This window comes from Schistocerca serialis, chromosome 3 (assembly GCF_023864345.2).
Source record: "Schistocerca serialis cubense isolate TAMUIC-IGC-003099 chromosome 3, iqSchSeri2.2, whole genome shotgun sequence".
Classification (NCBI taxonomy): Eukaryota; Metazoa; Arthropoda; class Insecta; order Orthoptera; family Acrididae; genus Schistocerca; species Schistocerca serialis.
Window position 1 is genome coordinate 58,053,659 of NC_064640.1, and position 20,449 is coordinate 58,074,107.

Below are 20,449 nucleotides of genomic sequence, written 5' to 3' on the forward strand. Positions count from 1 at the left end.
TGGCCCACGGCATTCACCTGAGTTTTGCGTCTCAGGTACTGCTAAGGTAACAGACCTACAATGAAGAGCCGTGGCTATTTTTTTAAATCGCATTTTGAGTGCTGGTGCGATTGTCAGCGACTGACGCATCGATCTGTCAGAGATAACTGGCACGAGCCGTGTCCAGAGGGGATCTTCGTTCTCCTCAAAGTAAATACTGAATGTGAAGCTAATTGGATCTAGCAGTAAACATGCAAATATTTTAAGCCCTCTGTTTCTTTACTTGATATAAATTAACTAAAATATGTACCTCAAACTTAATTTTGTTCCGTGTTCGGACCGTAGCTGGTCCAGAATGATAGTTTTATTAAACAGTTACGTTGCAATAATCTCGCATACGAATATGAGTGTTTCGAAGAGATTCATTCAATTTCAAAAAACTACTAGGATCTGCTGGAAAGTAATGCCTCCGAATTTTTTATCTGAAAGCTCTCAAAGCTTTTTAAATAAAACGAACATTATTGACATTCTACATCTTTATTCTTAATGTCTACATACTTATTTCTCAACATAGTCATTCTAGCGACGAACACATCTCTCCCAAAGAGAGACCAGTTTGTTGATACTGTCACAATCTCAGCATGTGGCTGAAATTATTTAGGGAAATCCGGAAAACTTAAGCCAGGATGGCTAGATGAAGATTGGAGCCTCCACCCTCCCGAATCGGTTTATCCCTAGTATATATTTACAAATGAGTTGTTTGATCATGATGAAAGCCTAATGCTACGCTGTTCATTCATTTCTCACTCTCAGTCACTGACCACATTACACACATTGTGCATACATTTTTTCATAGCGCTACACACACTGTCAGCTGAAGTCAGGACCATATTGCGCACCGGAATATCCCTTTTGCCAGCCGTAAAAATGAGTCATCATCCTTCTATAACGACTGACATGTTGTGGTCATCAAAAGGATAAGGTGTTAGTATTACACAGTGCATAGCTTTGGGAGTAAGTTCTCCCAGAAAAGGAAAAAAAATGGCTCTGAGCACTATGCGACTTAACTTCTGAGGTCATCAGTCGCCTAGAACTTAGAACTAATTAACCCTAACTAACCTAAGGACATCACACACATCCATGCCCGAGGCAGGATTCGAACCTGCGACCGGAGCGGTCACTCGGCTCCAGACTGTAGCGCCTAGAACCGCACGGCCACTCAGGCCGACCAAAAAAAAAAAAAAAAAGAAAGGAGGGGGGGGGGGGGGGGGGGAATATAGTGTGAAAGTGTTATGTGGAATGTAAGATGTTTTATTATACACTGATGGAAAAAAATCGCAACACGAAGGAGGAGATATGCTACATAAACGAAAGATTATAGGAGTGTTTCTACATTTTAAAGATGACATCTGTTGAAACTTCGCACCAGTCGCACTAGAATGGCGCTAGTAGCGCCATTGTGATGATGCAAATCAGGTTTGCTTCAAATACACGCTCTAACGGTCATGAGCATTAGTCACCTTTGAGACTGCACGTGGTGAATTGGTTAGTCAAGAATGTCCTTAAGGCAACGAAGACGCCATTGTCAACATTTCACTAAGTTTGAACGAGGTCATGTAATAGGGCTACAAGAAGCTGGATTTTTCTTCTGGAATATTCCAGAAATACTTGGCAGGTAAGTAGCCACTGTACATGACTGGTGGAAGCGGCGGTCAGCAGAATGTACGGTCGCAAAAAGACCGGGCCGCGGACAGCCACATGGCACTACCGAGAGGGAGGACCATCGTGTTCCGAGTGTGAATCTGGCGCATCGTACTGCATCTGCAGCAGCAGTTTGAGTAGCAGTTGGCACCACACTGACACAACACACTGTTCCAAATCAGTTACTTCGAGGACACCTACAAGCCAGACGCCCTGTAGCGTGCATTTCACTAACCCCAAACCATCACCATTTGCAACTTCAGCGGTGTCAAGCGAGAGCTCATTGGAGGGCATGATGGAGATCCGTTGCGTTTTCTGATGAAAGCTGGTTCTGCTTCGGTGCCAGTGATGGCTATGTATTGGTTAGAAGGAGACCAGCCAGCTCAGGGCCTGCAACCAACCTATCTCCGTGCTAGACCGACTGGACCTCCACTTGATGTTATGGTCTGGGATGCGATTTCGTGACAGCAGGAGCACTCTCATGGTTATCCCACACACAGTGACTGCAAATCTGTACATCAGTCTGGTGATTTGACCTGTTGTGCTGCTATTCATGCACAGCATTCCAGGGAGGAGGCGTTTTCCAACAGGATAACGCTCGCCCACATACCGCTCTCTAGACTGTCGACATGTTGCCTCGGCCTGCTCGATTACTAGATCTGTCTCCAGTCGAGCACATATGTGACATCATTGGACGACAACTCGACCGTCGCCACAATCAGTATTAACCGTCCCTATACTGACCGACCAAGTTCAACAGGCATGGAAGTTCATTCCGCAAACTGACACCCGGCACCTGTACAATACAATGCATGCACGCTTCGCATGCTTGCATTCAGCATTCTGGCGGCTACACCGGTTATTAATGTACCAGCATTTCCCATACGCAATGGCTTGTTTCGCACTAAACATTAACCTGTGATGTTTACAGCAAACCCACGCACACAGACCGTTACCTACACCGGGATTCGAACCACCACCCACAACAAAAGCAAGGCATTAAAAAAAATGTTGGAGGATATGATTCAAATGGCTCTGAGCACTATGGGACTTAACATCTGAGATCATCAGTCCCCTAGAACTTAGAACTTCTTAAACCTAGCTAACCTAAGGACATTACACACATCCATGCCCGAGGCAGGATTCGAACCTGCGACCGTAGCGGTCGCGCGGTTCCAGACTGAAGCGCCTAGAACCGCTCGGCCACACGGGCCGGCTGTTGGGGGATAGAGCAAGGAAAATCTGCGAACCAGAACTGCTTAACGGCGTTAAGACCACCGCGTATAAATCATAACGATGCTCAAGCGCCAGTGAAATCGAATATTTTCCTGCCTTTCATTAAGAACGTTACTGACTGCATATGAAATATCTTGAAAAATCGGAACATCGCGACAATCTACAAATGTGCCCGGAGATACAAGATCACCTAAATTCGACCAAGGATGCTAGCCAATTGCTGGGAAAAAAGAGGAATTTCTAGATTCCGTGTGGTTGTGGGTAGATGTACGTGGGTCTACAAAAAAAAAAAAAGAACGACCAAAAAACGGCTAGAAGAGTGCAAGGGCAATTGCAGAAGAAGGCAGATTGACAGGTCAGCTGTTGAGGTACATACTTTGAAGGCAGAAGACAGCGACATTCATTTTGATAGGATTCAAGTACTGACAGCCACTAGCGGATACCATGAAAGGCTATACAGAGAGGCCATAAAGATTCTAAAACACCCCAGGAATTTCAGCAGGATGGGGAGGGTGTTCCGCGAGGGATTAGCCGAGCGGTCTGAGGCGCTGCAGTCATGGACTGTGCGGCTGGTCCCGGCGGAGGTTCGAGTCCTCCCCCGGGCATGGGTGTATGTGTTTGTCCTTAGGATAATTTAGGTTAAGTAGTGTGTAAGCTTAGGGATTGATGACCTTAGCAGTTAAGTCCCAGCCGGCCGAAGTGGCCGTGCGGTTAAAGGCGCCGCAGTCTGGAACCGCAAGACCGCTACGGTCGCAGGTTCGAATCCTGCCTCGGGCATGGATGTTTGTGATGTCCTTAGGTTAGTTAGGTTTAACTAGTTCTAAGTTCTAGGGGACTAATGACCTCAGCAGTTGAGTCCCATAGTGCTCAGAGCCATTTTTTTGAGTTAAGTCCCATAAGATTTCACACACATTTGAATTTTGAGGAGGGTGTGAAACTGAATGACATCTGGATTCCGGTGCCGAAGAAGATGTGTACCAGTCTTCGACCACGTGCCGACAGCAACAGCGGACGATTCAAAACACGTGACGTCACGCCGCTGCGCGGAACACGCAAAAGCGGAATTTTGCTGCAGTCAGTAGCGAGCTAGGGTTTGAATCGGATAGGTAGGATGGTCAAGGAAGCGACAATCCCCCTTCGAAATGTCCTCCGCAGATGGGGCGAAACGTTGCGTTTTATTGTGAAATCCATTTGACTACGACATAATAGCTCGGATCTTGTATTAATTGTAATAACTTAAATATGTTACCTTGACAAATGTATTCCCGAAAGTTCATTGCTCTACATTAGCTATCTTTTTGGTGTTGCGATTTTTTTCCTTCACTGTAGTTTTTATTTATGTTACATTTTTCACCAAACCCTACTTTGTGTTATCTAAGTAAATCTTCAATGTAATAACTGCCTGGGTTAACCTGTACTTTCTAACTGTCCTTTTAAATAAGTTTGTTGCAGCAATTTCTTCAATCTCCTTTGGTAGTTTATTGCACAGTTTTATTCTTTGGTAGAAAATGCTGTTTTGAGTTTTATGTTTATTCTTTCTCTCTTTCAGCCTGGATCTTGTTCCATGATCAACGACAGAGATGTATCTCCAGTAATCGCCAACATTATTTTTTATCTATATAACTGTTTGTTAAGTGTATTCACACGGTGCTGTTAAAATCCCCAGTGGCCTGAACACGTCTTTAAGATAAGCTCGAATACTGATTTTTTGTTATTGTTCTTAAGGCCCTTTTCTGTAATTTGAAAGTGTGTTCATATTTTGTCCATTTGATCCCCAGTAATGAATGCCATAGCTAGTAACTGAGTGTACGTGTGAACAATACGTGACTAAAAAACACTGATTATTATGCACTGATGAAAGGACATAACGGCGTAATACGCTTATGACATTCTGTCTGCAAGTATCTTTGTGTGTTCACATCGCTTCAACTGAGAGTCAATAGTCATTTCTAGAAATTTTGCATTTATTGCCCTGCCTTTAGAAGTGCCGTCTACGTTTAATTTAATAGTGTCATTTTGCCTCTTCCGATTAAAATTCATAGCATTTGTTTTCTTCATGTTCGGTGTCATTTTATTGCTTATTGACCTATTGTTGATTTCCTTCAGGGTTTCATTTGCTTTTTCTGAAAGGAGTTCTCTTGTTTTCTCAGTGACTATTGCTGTCATCAGCAAAGAAAATTTTTCCTCTACGACAAACACAAGTGGAAAAGTCATTTATGTATATCATGAACCGTACTGGTCCTAAAATGCTACCCTGAGGAACCCCCTTATTAACTTATTTTGGCTCTGATAATTGTGTCTCTAAAATTTTAGATTTATTGAAGGTATATGATATGTCTGTTGTTTGTACCAAACTTGCTAAGTATGATCAGAACTGATCAGCGACACATTCATCACTGTTTCCGTACTTCTGCCACTTCGGAAACCAAACTGTCATTCACTTAAAACGTTGTATTTATTCAAGTACCTCATTAACCTGTCTTTCAAAATTGATTCTTTTATTTTTGAGAATAGTGACAGCAGGGAAACGGGCCATTAATTTTCTATGCATTTGACTGCATTACCTTTCTTTAACAGAGATATAGCTCTTGTCTGTTTAAATACTCAGGAAATTTCCCTGCTGTATAGGATTCGTTTACTCTGTTTGTTAAGGGAGGTTGTATGCTTTCTATGCATTGTTTCAGTACACATGTAAGTACTTTATCTAAGCCTACTGACTTTTTATTTTTTAGTTTTTGTACAGTTTTACTGATTTCGTGCTCTGTGGCTGGTAGCAACATCATTGCACTTAGTACCTAATTATTTACAGATGTTATATATGTTATAAATGTTTTTGAAAATTGATGCTGTAACTTCTTTGTAATACTTGAAAAATGGTCATTCACATTGTTTGATAGGTGGTGTTGATCAATGATTACTTTATCCCCCTTCCTTATCAGTATGTTTTTCTGCCTTTATTTGTCTCTCCCTATTTCCTTTTTTATGACTCCCAGACTCTTTTCCTTTTATTCTCTGCATTCTATATTATTTTGTGATTATATGACATGTTTGCAGCGATCAGTAGCTTCCTATAAATCTTTTCTACCTGTGATAGAAATTCAAGAACTCTGGCCCATTACGAATCTTTTTCATGGAACGGAGGTGCTTAAGGGTTTGTGTGGACTTCTTACGTAACACCTGCCGTTACCCATTTGGTTTTTTTTTTTTTTTTTTTCTTTGAGGCATTGATACATTTCGAAAAATCTTTTCAAAGTTCAATTTCAATAATGCTGTGAATTTAGAGAACTCCATGTTTATATTGGCTTTCCTATGCACTTCATCCCAGACTTGATTTGCTAGTTCTTTACAAAAATCTTGTATTTTGATTTCTCATAAACGTCATTCGTAAGCTTACAATTTACAGTATTTTCCCACACCCGATTTTACTGTTATTGTTTGACAGAAACTGTCTGATAGTCAAAGATCTTCTACAGCTACTTAACACTATTCCTGTCCGTATTTGTGACCACATTGTCAATTACTGATGCAGTAGATGTAGTAACCCTTGATGCACTACTGACCACCAGGGCGATGCCAAAACTCTGAAGAACATTTGTGAGAGTGCTACTAGATCCATTTAAAGTATTTGTGTTTGTATTTGTTCCTCAACACAAAATTACGTTGACTTTTATACTTGAGATTTTATCTAAAACGGCTGTTCATTCATTAAAAACGTGCCACACTGCCACTGGGAGCTCGTTACAAACACAAAATGATTAACTTCTTAGTGTTATCAAGCACTGTTAATTCAGTAGCTGATGTTTAAAAGTGTCTGTCTTCACTTACTGCAATATGGTCATATCTTGATTTGAACTGTGTTCCTTTTCTGATACAAATGCATGATCCTCCGTCCTTTGAAATAGGCCTACAATAAGTGTCTGTCCTTTCGTACAATGATAATATTATATGTTAGATTTCTGTGTGTCTACACCAGTGCCCGGAGACGTAAGCTACTGAGTAGTTCAAAAGTTGGAAAAAATTATTTGGAAATTTGTGGTAAGTTCCTATTGGACCAAACTGCTAAGGTCATCGATCCCTAGGCTTAAACACTACTTAATCTAACTTAAACTAGCTTACACTAACGACAACACATACACCCATGCCCCAGGGAGGACTCGCACCTCCGACGGGAAGAGTCAAAAGTTTGAGCTCAGGTTCAAATTTCTGTATTTTATTTTTTATTGAGTATATGTTTTGATGAAGGATTGTTAAGCCTGTGATATGTCCCATGTTGCTTTTTCCAATGATTTCTTTTTCTTTGTGATATGTAGTATGTGTGTCATTTGGTGTGTTAGGACCTATCTAGTGAGTGTTTGTTTTAGAATTTTTAAGCTGCTGGAGGTAATCTTGAAGCAAGGGAACCTGCTGTTTGAAGTCATTCTAAAAATGATCTATTTCTCTTAGCTGTGACAACAGGTATTTGGCCATGCATGGTCCGAGATCCACCCCCAGTACTTTGATGAATCAGCGGTACCAATCTTTCCTTCCCAGTCCTATTTAGGTGTAGGTCATGCCTAGTGAAACCACATCCATTGATAGTCCCGATAGGCATCAGAGTAACATGGCGAAGTCGGCTGCCGTCAGTGTTCTCTGTAACTCCACATTAATCAACCTCACAGCTCCATTAAACTGTGGCCGTAAGTCAGGGAAGCTCCCTATGTCATATGCTCCATCCCTGTCCAAATGAATATTTTACAAAAAAGATGTCAATACGCGTACGTTAAGAAATCTTTCTGAAATAGGACTGTTACACATCCCTTGAGGTCTTTCAACTAACAGTGTTCTCCGTTCATGTCGTCTTCGCACGAAATCTGTCTCCAATCGATGGCAGTCGTTTTTCTCCACCATTCTCATCGCGATCATCTGAAACAATTGGCACTTACATTCTTGTAGGACTTGTTCACATAAACCAGCTTTTCCGGCTCTTTGGAGAATTATTGCATTGGATAATCTGTTGGGTTGAGGTGTCGTATAACCACATTTCAAAGACGTTACCACAATTGATTGCTTTTAATCATAACGTCCAGGTTTCCGTCTGCTTTAGGGGTACTGACCATCCATTGACGCAGCGCCATGTTTATCACTACAGATCAGATTTGATATACGTGCGATGGCTTTAAAAATGGAATCTCTCAGGCTAGATGATGTGTTTAGTCATTAACCAGCTAGATTTCCCTACCATTACGCACACGTTGAAGTATTTTGATGTACAAAATGCCCGTTGCCTCCCGCTGCAATAATTATCACAATGTAATGTCATTATAAAAAAATAAATAAGTTCCATGCAGTCCTTCTTCATCTCGGTAATACTTACAAGGCTTACAGTTTCTTGTAAACTGAACTCGCAGACTATTCGGAGGGAATCTAGTTCTTGAACGACAGGTGAGGATTGCATTGACGCCTTGCCAGGGGAGAGATCCTCACCGTTCTTCTTTTTCGCTTTCAGGTGGGAAGTGCTATACAGAACCAGGACTTCACCTTGATTGAAGACTACGTGACGGGCCTCAAGACGCTGCTCTACCTACGCTCCATAGAAGAGCTCAGCTCGTGGGACGGCCAGTCTCCTCCGACGGAAAAACATCAGAAAGGAAAGCCGGTCGTTTCTCTCCAGAACATCCTCGGAAAGGTACTTTCGTCTATAATTCATATCTGCGACGTTGATGGGCAATATAATATTATACGTACGTATACTGTATCCGATTTGTAAGAAATAGACTCATTTTGCGTGCCGGTGATGCTATAGGATAGTCGTTGCATCATAACACTACTACGAAAACTCTTAGCTCTGCAGTCCTCTTTTTCCCGTACCAGAAAACGATGTCTTACTTCCGTTAGATTGGAAAATACCGTCCTCTGAATCACTGTTCTTTCTTTCTTATTGGGTTGAGGTATTACCAAATACACTGCCGGGAATGGTACTTGCTATACCATGAAGCATCAATCAAATATTTATCAAACGTGATGTAGATGTTGACCATAATACGATTTCTAAATCATCAAGCTTTCATTCCATTTGGAATTAATGTGCATCCATGCCAGTAACAGATACGACCCCCCAAAGACATGTACTCTTATACTAATTATAAATGAAGAGCACAATATTATGTATGTTCAACAGCATTAACTTATTCTGTAAGCCGATTTTCGGCTTCCAGAACCATCATAAAACTTTAACTGACTATCGTCGTCAAAGAGAGTACAGTAGTTAAGAGAAACATTGAAAGAGATATTACACATCTAGAGTGAGATATGAATCCACAGTAAATATCACCTTTGATAGTGTAGTGGTAATGCAGTTAAAACGTTGAAGTTAAACATTAAAAAAATATAAAGGGAACAAACCAGAAAACATCATCACTAAACTAAACGGTGCCCATAAAACAATTTAAATTAAATCAACAATCGCAATAAAATAAAATAGAGCACTAAAGAACAGCTTGAAGAGGTGTAACATATAGAAGGTGATACAGAAACGACGTGAAACATTGAATTGACATTTGTAAAGACAGAATATAAGGAGTAAGTAGACAATCATAATAAAAAATAAGAACAGGAAAAATGGAGGAGTAGAATGGAACAGACATTGCGGGAAGCGTTAGAGAACTGTAAAGATTTAGTGAAATTTAGATGAGGGGAAGTATTGAGCCCTGTTTGGTGGTTTAGTATTAAATCAGGACTGGGGGTCAGATGCTTGTTGACTTCCAGGGCCAACAACAGATTACGTTATTTGCCTTTGTTCGCTAAGTGGAGGACATGGGACTGTGACTGGTTGCTGTGGCCCTCACTCAGTATATTCTCAGCAGATGTTAAGTCACAATACTGCACCTTCCAACTACATTCGTGTTCTGTCAACCTAGTTGTTATGTCTCTGCCTCAATGACCAACATAAAACTTATCCAATCAGGATAAATAAATTTGTACTCCTCGACTTCCATTTACAATTCTTCTGCAGGCTATTCCTCAGTACTCTTGTCACACGCTAAATTTATTTTATTAGGATTGTTAATTTAAATCGTTCTACAGGCGCTGTTTAGATTACTGTTAACGTTTTCATGGTTCGTTTCGTTTCTATTTATTTACTGTTTAACATTTTAGTTGCGTTACCACTGGACTGGCAAAGATGACAGTTACTCTGTGTTGGTATCTCTCTCTGGATATGAAATATTTTTCAACGCTGTTCTTGAATATTGTGTCCTCTTTGACGACGCCAGTGAATTAAAGTTACGATGGCCTTGTAATCCGAAAAACCGGTAAACAAAATAAATTAATTCTGCAGAACGTACACAATATTCAGCTTTTCATTTACAATTATGAAGTGTTTCTACCAAGAATCGACGGAAGAATCAGTTAATCCTGTTATATTCGTTGTGGCATGGAAGCAAGAGGCCTCCAAATGTCATCTTAAAGAATATCTTGCCACGCCTGAATTACATTCCCTTCTAAGGTCACGCAGATTGCTGGCTGGAGACTGATGTGAATATATACGTCTATGTAACGTATCCTATAAATGCTCTATGCTTGACAAATCAGGGCATTGGGGATACCTTCAAGGATCCGAACACTCTCCTGCAGTTTGTGGTGTCGACTACAGTTCGAGTTCTTGCATTGTCCTACTGGAATATGCCATTTCATACCAAGGTCACGATGGGTAAGACATCTAGGATTACGATTCGTGCCACAACATACTGGCGAACATTCTGCCTCCCCTCTACAATTTCCAATCAGTCCTGTTGCCATAGCCCATATCATGATCCAAGGAGTTGCTGAGATATGGACCTTGAGAATCGCTGCTTCCTATGACCTTTCATCAGGTCGTCTACGGACACGTTGGTATCAATACGAATACTAAAAACAGAAGAAGGACCCATGGCTGAACACTACAGAATGTCACCCAGTGACCTAGTTGACTATGGATGTACGCCATGCAAGTCTCTGTTGACCGTGGTACGGTGTCAGCGGTAAACGACGCCTGGCTACTTCAAATCTCAATCCAACTTCAAATAATCTGGTCACGACTGTTTACGATGCTACTCTGCTTTAACCTCTTCCCGGATATCAGCTATTGTCACCCGTCTATTCGTCAGAGCCAGGCGACAATCCTACGGTCTCGTGCCTCCTCCTGTTGCCACACTGCCATCCTGAGTACACGCCATCTGCCCTGCATTCACTGCACTGCAGCCAACTGTCTGTGCGAACCGTCGGTGTGATGCTACCAAGTTTTTCATGCCGATGATTCGACCTTCTTCAAAGTTCGAAATATGGTCCATGTGCATGTTCTCTGGGCCTGCTGTGTTTCGATCTTCACCTAAAAAACTGCAGTAACATTAACCACGTCCATTAGCCATCACGCAATCACATCTTCATCTTCCTGCAACGTCAGCCATGTTCAATAGCCATCACGTAATCACATCTTCTTCATCTGTAGGCACGACACTGTATTGAAAAAAAAACTGAAAATAAACTCACATAAGAATGAAATTTGAATCAACACATTCAAAAAAATGGTTCAAATGGCTCTGAGCACTATGGTACTTAACTGCTGTGGTCATCAGTCCCCTAGAACTTAGAACTAATTAAACCTAACTAACCTAAGGACATCACACACATCCATGCCCGAGGCAGGATTCGAACCTGCGACCGTAGCGGTCACGCGGTTCCAGGCTGAAGCGCCTTTAACCGCACGGCCGCACCGGCCGGCTCAACACATTCAACAAGCGTGGAAATACTGGAGTATCTGTTTGGTAGCGTTTAGTCAAGGTGTTCATCACGTAACAGTTTCCATTTCCGTCAGTGTATTTGCTTGAATTAAGATTTTTACGCAAAAAATAGCTCGTTCCTATTCCCCATAAGAACTAATTTTACTCCATTTGTCAGTTAACTACAACATTAAATACACTACTGGCCATTAAAATTGCTACACCAAGAACAAATGCAAATGCTACACGGGTATGAATTGGACAAATATATTGTACTAGAACTGACATGTGATTACCTTTTCACGCAATTTGGGTGCATAGATCCTGAGAAATCAGTACCCAGAACAACCACCTCCGTCCATAATAACGGCCTTGATACGCCTGTGCATTGAGTCAAACAGAGCTTAGATGGCGTGTACAGGTACAGCTGCCCATGCAGTTTCAACACGATACCACAGTTCATCAAGAGTGGTGACTGGCGTATTGTGACAAGCCAGTTGCTCGGCCACCATTGACCAGACGTTTTCCATTGGTGAGAGATCTGGAGAATGTGCTGGCCAGGGCAGCAGTCGAACATTTTCTGTATCCAGAAAGGCCCGTACAGGACCTGCAACATGCGGTCGTGCATTATCCTGCTGAAATGTAGGGTTTCGCAGGGATCGAATGAAGGGAAGAGCCACGGTTCGTAACACATCTGAAATGTAACGTCCACTGTTCAAAGTAATGTCAATGCGAACAAGAGGTGACCGAGACGGTAACCAATGGCACCCCATACCATCACGCTGGGTGATACGCCAGTATGGCGATGACGAATACACGCTTCCAATGTGAGTTCACCGCGATGTCCCCAAACACGGATGCGACCATCATGATGCTGTAAACAGAACCTGGATTCATCCGAAAAAATGACGTTTTGCCATTCGTGCACACAGGTTCGTCGTTGAGTGTGCTCCCTGCCGCCGTTGGATAAGCAGCTGCAGCAGCAAGTCGTATACACCTAGCTCACTCATTTGTTACATAGTTTAATTCTTAATTTCTTTGTTTTTGGTACTTGCATTGTTTAATTCATAAATTTCGGGCGTATTATAGTATTTGAGAGTTGTAGCATCGCGTTTTAGTACCTGAATAGTGTAAAATCGCGTAGTCTCCTTCCGCCGCCGAGCAGTGTCAGCATTGCGCAAATAGCAGCATTACTGCATTAATTAGGCAATGTTGTATTTTAATAACCGTTTAAATTTTGTGTCGATTGGTTTGCGCTCTCTGTAGATTAGTTCAGACTTTCTTTGCACAACAGTTTTTAGCATGGATAGGGACTGCAACTGCTGTGTTCGGATGCAGGCTGAGTTGGCATCCCTTCGCTCCCAGCTTCAGGCAGTGTTGGCTTCGGTCACACAGCTTGAGGCTGTTGCCAATGGGCATCACTGTGGGGTTCCGGATGGGGGTTTGTCGGGGACGGCCAGCTCGTCCCACGCATCCCCCGATCGGACTACGACTGTGTTTGCCCGGGATACTGCCCGCATTGAGGCTGATCCCTCACCTGTGGTAGAGTGGGAGGTCGTCTCAGGGTGTGGCAGGGGGCGAAAGACATTCCGGAGGGCTGAACGGAAGGCCTCTCCAGTTTGTCTGACGAACCGGTTTCAGGCTCTGTTTCAGGCTGATACTGATCTTCGGCCTGACGTGGTTGCTTGTCCTGTTCCAGAGGTTGCCCCTCCGTCTGCAAGATCCGGGAGGTCGCAGAGGGTGGGCTTACTGGTAGTCGGGAGCTCCAACGTCAGGCGCGTAATGGGGCCCCTTAGGGATATGGCAGCAAGAGAGGGGAAGAAAACCAATGTGCACTCCGTGTGCATACCGGGGGGAGTCATTCCAGATGTGGAAAGGGTCCTTCCGGATGCCATGAAGGGTACAGGGTGCACCCATCTGCAGGTGGTCGCTCATGTCGGCACCAATGATGTGTGTCGCTATGGATCCGAGGAAATCCTCTCTGGCTTCCGGCGGCTATCTGATTTGGTGAAGACTGCCAGTCTCGCTAGCGGGATGAAAGCAGAGCTCACCATCTGCAGCATCGTCGACAGGACTGACTGCGGACCTTTGGTACAGAGCCGAGTGGAGGGTCTGAATCAGAGACTGAGACGGTTCTGCGACCGTGTGGGCTGCAGATTCCTCGACTTGCGCCATAGGGTGGTGGGGTTTCGGGTTCCGCTGGATAGGTCAGGAGTCCACTACACGCAACAAGCGGCTACACGGGTAGCAGGGGTTGTGTGGCGTGGGCTGGGCGGTTTTTTAGGTTAGATGGCCTTGGGCAAGCACAGAAAGGGCAACAGCCTCAATGGGTGCGGGGCAAAGTCAGGACATGCGGGGACCAAGCAGCAATCGGTATTGTAATTGTAAACTGTCGAAGCTGCGTTGGTAAAGTACCGGAACTTCAAGCGCTGATAGAAAGCACCGAAGCTGAAATCGTTATAGGTACAGAAAGCTGGCTGAAGCCAGAGATAAATTCTGCCGAAATTTTTACAAAGGTACAGACGGTGTTTAGAAAGGATAGATTGCATGCAACCGGTGGTGGAGTGTTCGTCGCTGTTAGTAGTAGCTTATCCTGTAGTGAAGTAGAAGTGGATAGTTCCTGTGAATTATTATGGGTGGAGGTTACACTCAACAACCGAGCTAGGTTAGTAATTGGCTCCTTTTACCGACCTCCCGACTCAGCAGCGTTAGTGGCAGAACAACTGAGAGAAAATTTGGAATACATTTCACATAAATTTTCTCAGCATGTTATAGTCTTAGGTGGAGATTTCAATTTACCAGATATAGACTGGGACACTCAGATGTTTAGGACGGGTGGTAGGGACAGAGCATCAAGTGACATTATACTGAGTGCACTATCCGAAAATTACCTCGAGCAATTAAACAGAGAACCGACTTGTGGAAATAACATCTTGGACCTACTGATAGCAAACAGACCCGAACTTTTCGATTCTGTATGTACAGAACAGGGAATCAGAGATCATAAGGCCGTTGCAGCATCCCTGAATATGGAAGTTAGTAGGAATATAAAAAAAGGGAGGAAGGTTTATCTGTTTAGCAAGAGTAATAGAAGGCTGATTTCAGACTACCTAACAGATCAAAACGAAAATTTCTGTTCCGACACTGACAATGTTGAGTGTTTATGGAAAAATTTCAAGGCAATCGTAAAATGCGTTTTAGACAGGTACGTGCCGAGTAAAACTGTGAGGGACGGGAAAAACCCACCGTGGTACAACAACAAAGTTAGGAAACTACTGCGAAAGCAAAGAGAGCTTCACTCCAAGTTTAAACGCAGCCAAAACCTCTCAGACAAACAGAAGCTAAACGATGTCAAAGTTAGCGTAAGGAGGGCTATGCGTGAAGCGTTCAGTGAATTCGAAAGTAAAATTCTATGTACCGACTTGACAGAAAATCCTAGGAAGTTCTGGTCTTACGTTAAATCAGTAAGTGGCTCGAAACAGCATATCCAGACACTCCGGGATGATGATGGCATTGAAACAGAGGATGACACGCGTAAAGCTGAAACACTAAACACCTTTTTCCAAAGCTGTTTCACAAAGGACGACCGCACTGCAGTTCCTCCTCTAAATCCTCGCACAAACGAAAAAATGGCTGACATCGAAATAAGTGTCCAAGGAATAGAAAAGCAACTGGAATCACTCAATAGAGGAAAGTCCGCTGGACCTGACGGGATACCAATTCGATTGTACACAGAGTACGCGAAAGAACTTGCCCCCCTTCTAACAGCCGTGTACCGCAAGTCTCTAGAGGAACGGAGGGTTCCAAATCATTGGAAAAGAGCACAGGTAGTCCCAGTCTTCAAGAAGGGTCGTCGAGCAGATGCGCAAAACTATAGACCTATATCTCTGACGTCGATCTGTTGTAGAATTTTAGAACATGTTTTTTGCTCGAGTATCATGTCGTTTTTGGAAACCCAGAATCTACTATGTAGGAATCAACATGGATTCCGGAAACAGCGATCGTGTGAGACCCAACTCACTTTATTTGTTCATGAGACCCAGAAAATATTAGATACAGGCTCCCAGGTAGATGCTATTTTTCTTGACTTCCGGAAGGCGTTCGATACAGTTCCGCACTGTCGCTTGATAAACAAAGTAAGAGCCTACGGAATATCAGACCAGCTGTGTGGCTAGATTGAAGAGTTTTTAGCAAACAGAACACAGCATGTTGTTGTCAATGGAGAGACGTCTACAGACGTTAAAGTAACCTCTGGCGTGCCACAGGGGATTGTTATGGGACCATTGCTTTTCACAATACATATAAATGACCTAGTAGATAGTGTTGGAAGTCCCATGCGGCTTTTCGCGGATGATGCTGTAGTATACAGAGAAGTTGCAGCATTAGAAAATTGTAGCGAAATGCAGGAAGATCTGCAGCGGATAGGCACTTGGTGCAGGGAGTGGCAACTGACCCTTAACATAGACAAATGTAATGTATTGCGAATACATGGAAAGAAGGATCCTTTATTGTATGAGTATATGATAGCGGAACAAACACTGGTAGCAGTAACTTCTGTAAAATATCTGGGAGTATGCGTGCGGAACGATTTGAAGTGGAATGATCATATAAAATTAATTGTTGGTAAGGCGGGTACCAGGTTGAGATTCATTGGGAGAGTCCTTAGAAAATGTAGTCCATCAACAAAGGAGGTGGCTTACAAAACACTCGTTCGACCTATACTTGAGTATTGCTCATCAGTGTGGGATCCGTACCAGATCGGTTTGACGGAGGAGATAGAGAAGATCCAAAGAAGAGCGGCGCGTTTCGTCACAGGGTTATTTGGTAACCGTGATAGCGTTACGGAGATGTTTAACAAACTCAATTGGCAGACTCTGCAAGAGAGGCGCTCTGCATCGCGGTGTAGCTTGCTCGCCAGGTTTCGAGAGGGTGCGTTTCTGGATGAGGTATCGAATATATTGCTTCCCCCTACTTATACCTCCCGAGGAGATCACGAATGTAAAATTAGAGAGATTCGAGCGCGCTCGGAGGCTTTCAGACAGTCGTTCTTCCCGCGAACCATACGCGACTGGAACAGGAAAGGGAGGTAATGACAGTGGCACGTAAAGTGCCCTCCGCCACACACCGTTTGGTGGCTTGCGGAGAATAAATGTAGATGTAGATGTAGATGTAGATCGCCTTTGCTCATGTCTGTGATGCAGCGTCAAAGGTAACCACAGCCACGGTCTCCGAGCTGATAGTCCATGCTGCTGCATTCGTCGTCGAACTGTTCGTGCAGATGGTTGTTGTCTTGCAAACGTCCCCATCTGTTGACTCAGGGATCGAGACGTGGCTGTACGATTGCCGGTCGGGGTGGCCGAGTGGTTCTAGGCGCTTTAGTCTGGAACCACGCGGCTGCAGCGGTCGCAGGTTCGAATCCTGCCTCGGGCGTGGATGTGTGTCATGTCCTTAAGTTAGTTAGGTTTAAGTAGGTCAAAGTCTAGGGGACTGATGACCTCAGATGTTAAGTCCCATAGTGCTCAGAGCCATTTGAACCATTTGCTGCACGATCCGTTACAGCCATGCGGATAAGATGCCTGTCATCTCGACTGCTAGTGATAGGAGGCTGTTGGGATCCAGCACGGCGTTCCGTATTACCCTCCTGAACCCACCGATTCCATATTCTGGTAACAGTCATTGGATCTCAACCAACGCGAGCAGTAATGTCGCGATACGATAAACCGCAATCGCGATAGGCTACACTACAACGTTTCACCAGGCAACGCCGGTCAACTGCTGTTTGTGTATGAGAAATCGGTTGGAAACGTCCCTCGTGTCAGCACGTTATAGGTGACACCACCGGCGCCAACCTTGTGTGAATGCTCTGAAAAGCTAATCATTTGCATATCACAGCATCTTCTTCCTGTCGGTTAAATTTCGCGTCTGTAGCACGTCTTCTTCGTGGTGTAGCAATTTTAATGGCCAGTAGATCTGTACCTACAGATTGGAAAATTGCGCAGGTCGCACCAGTGTTTAAGAAGGGTAGTAGGAGTAATCCATCGAACTGCAGACCTATATCATTGACGTCGGTTTGCAGTAGGATTTTGTAGCATACTCTGTATTCACACATTATGAATCACCTCGAAGGGAACGATCTATTGATACGTAATCAGCATGGTTTCAGAAAACGTCGTTCTTGTGCAACGCAGCTAGCTCTTTATTCGCACGAAGTAATGGCCGCTATCGACAGGGGCTCTCAAGTTGATTCCGTATTTCTAGATTTCCGGAAAGCTTTTGACACCGTTGCTCACAAGCGACTTCTAATCAAGCTGCGGACCTATGGGGTATCGTCTCAGTTGTGCGACTGGATTCGTGATTTCCTGTCAGGAAGGTCTCAGTTCGTAGTAATAGACGGAAAATCATGGCGTGAAACTGAAGTGATATCAGGTGTTCCCCAGGGAAGCGTCCTGGGACCTCTGCTGTTCCTGATGTATATAAATGACCTGGGTGACAATCTGACCAGTTCTCTTAGGTTGTTCGCAGATGATGCTGTAATTTACCGTCTAGTAAGGTCATCCGAAGACCAGTATCAGTTGCAAAGCGATTTAGAAAAGATTGCTGTATGGTGTGGCAGGTGGCAGTTGACGCTAAATAACGAAGAGTGTGAGGTGATCCACATGAGTTCCAAAAGAAATCCGTTGGAATTCGATTACTCGATAAATAGTACAATTCTCAAGGCTGTCAATTCACCTAAGTACCTGGGTGCTAAAATTACGAACAATTTCAGTTGGAAAGACCACATAGATAATATTGTGGGGAAGGCGAGCCAAAGGTTGCGTTTCATTGGCAGGACACTTAGAAGATACAACAAGTCCACTAAAGAGACAGCTTACACTACACTCGTTCGTCCTCTGTTAGAATATTGCTGCGCGGTGTGGGATCCTTACCACGTGGGATTGACGGAGGACATCGAAAGGGTGCAAAAAAGGGCAGCTCGTTTTGTATTATCACGTAATAGGGGAGAGAGTGTGACAGATATGATACGCGAGTTGGGATGGAAGTCATTAAGGCAAAGACGTTTTTCGTCGCGGCGAGATCTATTTACGAAATTTCAGTCACCACCTTTCTCTTCCGAATGCGAAAATATTTTGTTGAGCCCAACCTACATAGGTAGGAATGATCATCAAAATAAAATAAGAGAAATCAGAGCTCGAACAGAAAGGTTTAGGTGTTCGTTTTTCCCGCGCGCTGTTCGGGAGTGGAATGGAAGAGAGATAGTATGATTGTGGTTCGATGAAACCTCTGCCAAGCATTTAAATGTGAATTGCAGAGTAGTCATGTAGATGTAGATGTAGATGTAGTGTAGTAATAAGAAATAAGTTACAATTAAAATATTGTTCTCTCATTTCTTGCACAGTAATATCAATGACTTACTTTGTTGTATCTAATGACTATTCTGCTCGAATAGTTAAAAGTGTCCTTGTCCTTTTTAATGCACGTCTTACCGTGAAGGGGAATAGATGATGACGTTGAAGTCACATCGACTTCTTATTCTCAACGGTCACCGATAATGAATTCGTCTTGAATTATAAATATTATTTTATAATTTCACTTAATAACAGTTTTTACAGAAATATTTCATTTCCTAACGAAATTTAACTACATACTACCTTAACTACTTATTACTTAAGACGTCGGTCCTTTCGTTTCTTAGGTTACAGACAACTACATATGTTATAATAGTAATAATAATTATTACTTTCTTCCGTATGACGAGTTTAATTTTGTTAAATGGACTGGACTAGAAAAGTGCTTTTCGGCGTCCGGCGTTAGCATAGTGTTCCTCGGATAGGGGAGACACTGACCAAGCTAAAGACACCTCATTACATGAACACAACATTTCTTTAAAAGCTTCCACTGACGTCGAATGGCTTCATACTTGTTTAACGTTCCAACACTCCCACTCTGTGCCATCATCAGCGCCTACGTCCTCTGCTAAGGAGATCTTCATAATTACTCGAGGAATCCAGGACGGACGCACGCTGCACCGTGGAGAATATCCAGTGTTCTGCTTGTTGTAGCCGTACTACAACATGTCGCGGAGGACAGCCTCGATGTCTACACAACTCCTGGCACTCCCAAACATACAGTTTAGTACACACACTACTGGCCATTAAAATTGCTACAACACGAAGATGACGTGCTACAGACGGGAAATTTAACCGACAGAAATACGATGCTGTGATATGTAAATAATAAGCTTTTCAGAGCATTCACGCAAGGTTGGCGCCTGTGGCGACACCTACAACGTGCTGACATGAGGAAAGTTTCCAAACGATTTCTCATACACAAATAGCAGTTGACAGGCGTTGCCTGGTGAAACGTTGTTGTGATGCCTCGTGTAAGGAGGAGAAATGCGTACCATCACGTTTCCGACTTTGATAAAGGTCGGATTCTCGCATATCGCGATTGCGGTTTATCGTATCGCGACATTGCTGCTCGCATTGGTCGAGTTCCAATGACTGTTAGCAGAATATGGAATCGGTGGGTTCAGGAGGGTAATACCGAACGCCGTGCTGGACCCCAACGGACTCGTATTATTACCAGTCGAGATGACAGGCATCTTATACGCATGGCTGTAACGGATCGTGCAGCCACGTCTCGATTGCTGAGCCAACAGATGGGGACGTTTGCAAGACGACAACCATCTGCACGAACAGTTAGACGACGTTTGCAACAACACGGACTATCAGCTCGCAGACCATGGCTGCGGTTACCCCTGACGCTGCATCACAGACAGGAGCGCCTGCGATAGTGTA

General features: G+C 43.5%; 1 protein-coding gene across 1 annotated transcript in view; it reads left to right on the plus strand.

The window, feature by feature from the left end:
* LOC126471525 (dihydropyrimidine dehydrogenase [NADP(+)]) overlaps window positions 1-20,449 on the plus strand; it is a 272,626-nt gene that overhangs the window by 189,280 nt on the left and 62,897 nt on the right. The window contains exon 16 of the mRNA XM_050099748.1: window positions 8,402-8,581. Within this exon, the coding sequence (XP_049955705.1) occupies window positions 8,402-8,581 (180 nt within the window). The remainder of the gene's footprint in view (window positions 1-8,401; window positions 8,582-20,449) is intronic.